Consider the following 7,736-nt stretch of genomic DNA (forward strand, 5'->3'; position numbering starts at 1 on the left):
ATTTCCCAGCTGCTCTTACCAACAGACTGGCAGGGGCTTGAATGGTAAAGGGCCTGGCAGTGCACGAGGGACAGGGCACACGGACCCTGGAGTATGCTGGTTTCTGGTGCTGGACAGCAAAGATGAATGTGACGGGGACGCAAGGTGGCGGTTCTCAGCAACCTGCAGAGCCCCAGACGCACCTGAAGTAACTAATCTGCCTTCCTCTGCAGGAGCGTCAAGATTTACAAAGGCTTACGCTGAATTCACCCATGTATGTCAGGGCAGTTTAACCTTTCCCCGTGATATTTATTGCAGTCCCCAAAGAGTATTTGATACAGACACATTCTTGCCCTACTTACAAGCATCCGGTAATGTGGGATTGTTAACATTAGGGTTGGTGAACTGCTCTTCTTCATGCCAACACCTGTGCTCATGTGACAATGACGAGTGTCGTTCATAAGAAAGGTTTCAGAGTAACAGCCGTGTTAGTCTGTATTCGCAAAAAGAAAAGGAGTACTTGTGGCACCTTAGAGACTAACCAATTTATTTGAGCATGAGCTTTCGTAAGCTTTTCATAAGAAAAGCATTTGTTATGTGTTAGTTGGCACACGCAATCCTCCTTTTGCAAAAGTTTCAACCAACGAATCAGGGGGCACCAAATGTCCGTTTGGCTTAGATGACCAGCCAGACATGATGAATTAGGAATCGGGAATGACCAATCACTGGATTGGTCTGTAGCGTCAGTGATCATTTCGACAGGGATTTCATAATCCAAGTGGAGAGAGAACCAACCTCTTGTCTACATATATGAGATCTCCTCCCTTGGGCTGCACTGAGAGATCATCTGCAGAGCTCAGCGCTAACAGACTCCAGCAGACCCACGAACCACTTCTACCCTGAAGACAGCAGCTGTCGTTGTGTTCCTTGCTCTGGGGCTCCTCTCCAGCTTTCAGGGTGAGTAACTTTTGCTGCAGCCTGTACGGAGCTCTGTGTCTGACCCTCTAACCTTCTGCACGGGCTCGACTATTAAAAAGCAGCTCAGCACCAGCTATGGACGTTTGGGTGTCAGGATTAAGCCAGGGAAGTGGCTCATGGCAGAAACAGCATTTTCCTTTGGGAAGATGTTACTGAGGAGCCATTATGGGCTTTTAACCAAACTCCAGTCTGGGAACTACAAACAATCGCACCTGCAATTACTTGTAGGCCCAGTGATGCTATTCGGGGGTTGGACTAGTTGACCTCCTGAGGTCTCTTCGAACCCTAATTTTCTATGATTCTATGATTTCAGGTCAGACTGTGGGTGCATTACTCTCCATGTTTCTATTTGTCACAGCAATTGGATGAGGGTGCAGGACTCCTTCCCATGGCCCAGTTGCTGGTTAGCAATCTGCATCCGTTGTCCTAGGCAGAGATGACTGTTTTTAGCTGGTTTCTCTCTCACATTGTGTCCTTTGTGTCTGTGTTTTGTTCCAGATGCTGTCGGCCAGGGTCGTCGGGTGAGTCGAACTCTCACTGTGAATGAATTGTCACTTGCCCCAATCTCTGGTATGTAGCATCATGGAGACCAGGACCTCCGGGTTAGAAACACGCTGGAACTCATGAGGCAATGTGGGAGCAGACTGTACCCCAGGCCCTAATGAGGGGAGAGCGAATCCCTGTGGTCAGGCTGATGGATTCCATGCACGATTGGACAGGACACCATCTGTGATGGGCCTGTGGGAGGCACTGGGAGCAACTCAGAGATGGAACGAGAGAGGGGATGGTATCACAAGAACACGAGGTTCTTTATATTTGAGTTAGAGCTGCCCTCTAGCTCCTCTAAACTAAGCCAGGCACGGGCTCCGGGCAGAATACGTGCAAGATCAGGACAGCAGGACCGTCGCTTATGGTCAGCTTTCCCCCTGCTGCGGGGACCGACTGCAGAGTCTGGCCGAAAGAGGCTGGTAACACAGGTGCTTTGCTGGCTCGGTGCCTTTAACGTGCAGCGTGACGAATATGTTCCACACTCACAGTCCTGAGAATCAGGAATGTCCAGGTTTGGCTGCCCATGTGCGCCATGATGAGCACTCAGCCCACATAACTACTCCATTATTCACCAAATCAAGGGTGTGACTTTTCCTCCAACTTATCCTGGAAACTTGTTGTGGAGGAAACATTGTTCACAGCTTGGCATTCCCACTGAGAGCTTTGCTTCCGGTTGCCGGAGTTGTGAGTGACTATTTCGGGTGAGTCACAATGAAGGTGGGTTCTCCGACACCCTATATATAGTGGGGCTCTGTGTGTGGGGTTTACTGAGGGAGCAGAGCACCAAGAGCCCACTGCAGACCAGACAGCCACGTCCGCCATGAAGATAACAGGGGCCGTTCTGCTCTTCGCTCTGGCACTTTGCTGCTTCTACTCAGGTGAGTCACTTTGGCTGTAGCCTGTGCTGAGACTTGCCCTATCCCCGAAAGGATGGGGCCAGCCTCACTCTCATCCCTATAGGGGTTCGCCAATCTCTGTTTCCAACACTAGCCTGTGCCAGTGTATTTAGAGCGATGTACAAGGCCCTCAGCAGTTCTGAGGGAAGCTTCCCACAGGAAAAAATTCTTCTTACCTTGTATTACGTAGGAGTTGCTTTATGCCCTGAATTAATCCAGTTCAACGCTACTTTATTAGCATGACAAGATCTATGGCATTGCCAAAGTAGAAAGCGGAGGATTTAGATCCTCTCCAAACATTTGCTTTGTTGGGGTTAAATCCCTACCTTGTAATGCTGGATGATCCCGTTATCCATAGCTCCTTAATACAGATAATCTTCACTTGGGGGGCTGAGATCCTAGTCACTTGGATAGAGTTTCATTAACAAACAGAGTCAGACCTGTTCAGAATGAAACGTCTCATTAGAATTGAGTAATTGTTGATGTAACTCTGTGCTATGGCTTAACTCTGAAGAGACACTTAAATAATGACGGTTTCAGAGCAGCAGCCGCGTTAATCTGTATTCGCAAAAAGAACAGGAGGACTTGTGGCACCTTAGAGACTAACCAATTCATTTGAGCATAAGCTTTCGTGAGCTACAGCTCACTTCATCGGATACGGAGCGAGAGAGAGTCAAAAGCTGCTGAGGTTTTTATGGATGCCCGTGAGATCCTGGATCCTGCAAAATAGCTGCTGAGACACAACCGTTAGTGTTCTGGTATTTTTCGGACAGTGTCAATGAACGGACCAGACAGGGTCCGTGGCAGAGTGTGCAGTGTTATGGTCACACCATCCAAACGGATGTTAGAGTAAAATGTAAAACTCTCTTTCTGGATGCTTGTAATGTACTACGACATGAAGTTCCTGGAAAAGTAGGAAACTCCCCAGCCTCCCGCAAAGGTGAGGGTGAGATCCTGTAGAGGAGACACCTGTCTAGAGTAGGATCACTCTGGAACGTCCCAAGAATGTTTGCCTCTTCCTCCGTTCCTCCTTTGCGACGTCACTTCAGTTAACACAGGTATACAAGAGCTGACATCCCTAGTCGCACAACCCCATACCAGAACATTTGAAAAGGCTCTGTATCAAAGTAAAGAGAGAGACTTGGTCAGAACTCGGGACATCAATAACCCCAGCACCAGGATGGGCGAGAGAATCTGAAACAGTCTCATTCTGTCTGTATGTTTTGTTCCAGATGCTGCTGGCCAGGCTGGTAAGGTAAGTCGAACTCTCCCTGTTCATTAATAATCACTTTCCCCAGTCTCTGGCTTGTAACATCACAGGGACCATGATCTCTGGGTTAGAAACATGCTAGAACTCATGACTCAAAGCAGAAGCAGAGTCTACCTCGTGCCCGAGCCAGGGGGGAGTGAATCTCTGGGGCTGAGAATCCCTGGGTACATCTACACTGGAACAAAAGATCCAGGGCCTGGCCATGGCTGGACTGGCTGAGCTGACATGGGCTCAGGGGGCTTGGGCTGCAAGCCTAAAAATTGCAGTGTAGATGTTCAGGCTCTGGGATCCTCTCCCCTCGTGGGCTACCAAAGCTCGGGCTCCAGCCCAAGCCCAAATGTCTACACAGCAATTGTACAGCCCGAGCCCAAGTCAGCTGACCTGAGCTAGCCAGGAGTGTCTCACTGCCGAGTAGACGTAAGCCATGGGGTCAGAGTGATGGATTCCATAGACTATTGTACAGGGCAGTCTGTGATGGGCCTGGGGGAGACACAGGGAGCAACTGAGACAGAACAGAGGAGGTGACGGTATGACAAGAGCATGAGGTTTTTTATTTATGAGCATCTGCTGCCTGTGGAGATGCTCTTTCACTCACATTCTATATGATGTAGGTTCAGAAGCGTCTCTTAGACCACCCTGTACCCCTATGTTCACCGCTTTAAGAAGACTCTGATAAATTTTGTACAAAGTATGCAGTGTAAGGGATCATTTGAAAACTCATAATGTGCTGAACATTATTGTCCTGTTAAGTCTGTGAGACACCATGGTATGTAAAGTTATAAGATTCTACTGTATAAGACATGTCCCCAGTCTGGGGAAACAGTCATAAGCCAGAGACAAAAGACAAACTAACACCTCAGCCAGGTCTCCACATAATCAAACGGACCATCACGTGGTTAAGGGGCCATTCTTTGGCAGCAAAAAAGCTGTGAGCGAGAAATTTACTTGTTGGCAAAGGAACAGCTGGAGGTTCCCATCCCCACAAACTTTCTGTCGCATGAACCCTAGCTGGAGATGATGCTCAAAGAAGAGGGAAAAATATAAGAATGGGGAACAAACTCCCCAAGTTACTCCTCCCTTTCTCTCTGCCCATGACATCAACAACACCTGAAAGACAAGGAAAGAAACACTGGACTGAGGGAGGGGTCCTGGCGGAAATGACAGCCAGTAAGTCTGCTGAAGCATTTGGTGAGAGAGACCTTTTGCTTTGAGTTCACTTAGCTTGATAAGTCAGGCATTAGTGGTGTTTTGCTTTTATTTTCTTGTAGCCAATCCTGACTTTGACGCCTCCTGACTTGTAATCACTTAAAATCTATCTTTCTGTAGTTAAGCATCTTGTTTTATCTAAACCAGTGTGTTTGGATTGAAGTGTTTGGAAAACTCCATTTGCGACAATAGGATTTGTGCATTTCATTTTCTATTAATAAAATGACAGACTTTATAGGAGCTTATATGGTCCAGGAGGGTGCTGGGCAGTACAAGATGCACACTTCTGGGGGAAAGTCTGGGACTGGAAATTTGCTGCTCTTCCCCTGCAGTGTAATTCAAGAGGGGCTTGCCAAAGGACTCATACCGTACAGCTCGGAGTAATTTACATGCTGGAAGCTGTGTGTGAGTAGGAACAGGAGTGGTTGCTTTCATAGCAAAGCAGAGTAAAAGGCACCCCAGGTTGGAGGATTGAGGGGACACAGCTGTTCATCAGTCCAGATTGTACCCTGGGTAATGTCAGATTAGCATCTGATGCCTACGGAGATACCCCTTTGCTCACACACCATGTGATGTGGGTTCAGAAACGTCTCTTACACCAGGGAGACGGGCCCGGCTCCTCCTGGCAGCAAGAGGGGAATTGGGAAGTCAGTTAATCAGAACGTCAGTAGAGACTAGGGACAGGATTAGGTACTGTGAGCTCTGGGGGGCAGGGACTGTCCCTTCCTCTCTATTCAGAGAATGCCCAGCCCCATGGGCGAGTGGGGGCATCGGGGCACTACTGAAATGCAGACAATAACTGTAATAGCAATTCTAATGTTCCTTGTAGGGTTTCTGCAGTGAGTACAAGAAGCCTCCGGAAATCTGCACCTTTGAGTACAACCCGGTCTGTGGCACTGATGGCAAGACATATGGAAACAAATGTGTCTTTTGTGGAGCAGTCTAGTAAGTATCAGAATAAAGGGCCCACTAACAAAAACTAAAATACAATTGTGAGGTAATTCAAGGCCCTGCCTGCGCCCATATCTTTACCTCGTAGAGGCTGGGTCGACTTCCTCAGTGTAATTTTTCCTGTCAGCAAATAAGCTCTGGTGAATTTGACCTCCTGGGGCCTTGACAGATGCTTTGCTCTCTTTGGCCATCAGGTTGCAGCACTGAGTTCTGTGTCTCTCTCTTTCCCTCTAGTGAAAACCTTGGAAGTCTTTGCTTTCAGCATTATGGAGAATGCAAGTCGCACAATGAGGACAAGGAAAGAGAAGACCTTTAGCATTTGGTTCCCATGAGCAGATCCCTGCACGGAGTCACGTTCTCGTCTCATCCATCGGTTCCAGGCCTCTAAGAGCATCGCTGACTCCCCACCTGTCTATGCAATAAAGCAAACTCAGCAGAATTTGTGACCTCTGTGGGGTTTTTTCCCCCTTTCCAAGGAGGGACTCTGCTCTCCCGTGTCTCACACAAGCTCTCCCCAGCTTACAGACCAGAGTTAATGAGAACACAAAGTGCAGTAACCAGTCACAGGCTTTAAGGGAGCCACAGACTGGCAAGTATTATATCTCCTCCTGCCATGGCTTTTCCTACAAGATAAATCGATACACAAACCCCGGACACGTTCCCTGTGTCTGACTCCCTTCCAGGCCTGAGTGCTCTCCATGGACCACAACATGAGACCGTGAGCAAAGCCCACGTAAAAGGCCTTGACCTGGGAGAATAGAAAGGGATGGGAGGATACAGGATCCCCAACCCAGACATAGGGCCCAGGGGGCTACTTGTCGGGGTGGGAGGTGTAAAGGGCTTGTGGGCATGTGGATCCATGCTGTGCGTCACACCCTACACACCAACAAACCCTTGATCCTTCCGATACTGCCCCCCCAGAGACCCACGAGCTGCCCAGCCTGTCCGTCTCCTCCATGGCACACAGGGGATTGCAGAGTCCCTCTGACTGGGGTCTGAGCTGCGCTGATGCCCTGTGCAGCAGACCAACAACCTTCCACATTTGGTTCTTCACGTGCATGGAAGCTGCCTCACTTCTGGGCTGCCCTGGGGGAGCCTGACAGATCTCTGACTGTGCTGATACTTGCTGTAAGCCAGCGCCGCATCCCAGTGACTCATAGAATCATAGAATATCAAATTTGGAAGGGACCTCAGGAAGTCATCTAGTCCAACCCCCTGCTCAAAGCAGGACCAAGCCCCAATTAAATCATCCCAGCCAGGGCTTTGTCAAGCCTGACCTTAAAAACTTCTAAGGATGGAGATTCCACCACCTCCCTAGGTAACCCATTCCAGTGTTTCACCACCCTCCGAGTGAAAAGGTTTTTCCTAATATCCAACCTAAATCTCCCCCACTGCAACTTGAGACCATTACTCCTTGTTCTGTCATCTGCTACCATTGAGAACAGTCTAGAGCCATCCTCTTTGGATCCCCCTTTCAGGTACTTGAAAGCAGCTATCAAATCCCCCCTCATTCTTCTCTTCCGTAGACTAAACATCCCCAGTTCCCTCAGCCTCTCCTCATAAGTCATGCGTTCCAGTCCCCTCATCATTTCTGTTGCCCTCTGCTGGACTCTTTCCAATTTTTCCATGTCCTTCTTGTAGTGTGGGACCCAAAACTGGACACAGTACTCCAGATGAGGCCTCACCAATGTCGAATAGAGGGGAACGATCACGTCCCTCGATCTGCTCGCTATGCCCCTACGTACACATCCCAAAATGCCATTGGCCTTCTTGGCAACAAGGGCACACTGTTGACTCATATCCAGTTTCTCATCCACTGTCACCCCTAGGTCCTTTTCCGCAGAACTGCTGCCTAGCCATTTGGTCCCTAGTCTGTAGCGGTGCATGGGATTCTTTCGTCCTAAGTG

At 48.9% G+C, this 7,736-nt stretch overlaps 1 protein-coding gene across 1 annotated transcript; it reads left to right on the plus strand.

Annotated features, from left to right (window-relative positions):
* The first annotated feature begins 2,186 nt into the window (after positions 1–2,186).
* On the plus strand, positions 2,187–6,268 carry LOC125641809 (ovomucoid-like). Its single transcript, XM_048862269.2, has 4 exons — positions 2,187–2,384; positions 3,635–3,657; positions 5,708–5,823; positions 6,064–6,268. The coding sequence occupies exons 1-4, from the start codon at positions 2,327–2,329 to the stop codon at positions 6,143–6,145; spliced, it is 279 nt and encodes a 92-aa protein (XP_048718226.2). The 5' UTR covers positions 2,187–2,326; the 3' UTR covers positions 6,146–6,268.
* Positions 6,269–7,736: the final 1,468 nt, after the last annotated feature.

Source organism: Caretta caretta, chromosome 8 (genome assembly GCF_965140235.1).
Source record: "Caretta caretta isolate rCarCar2 chromosome 8, rCarCar1.hap1, whole genome shotgun sequence".
Classification (NCBI taxonomy): Eukaryota; Metazoa; Chordata; order Testudines; family Cheloniidae; genus Caretta; species Caretta caretta.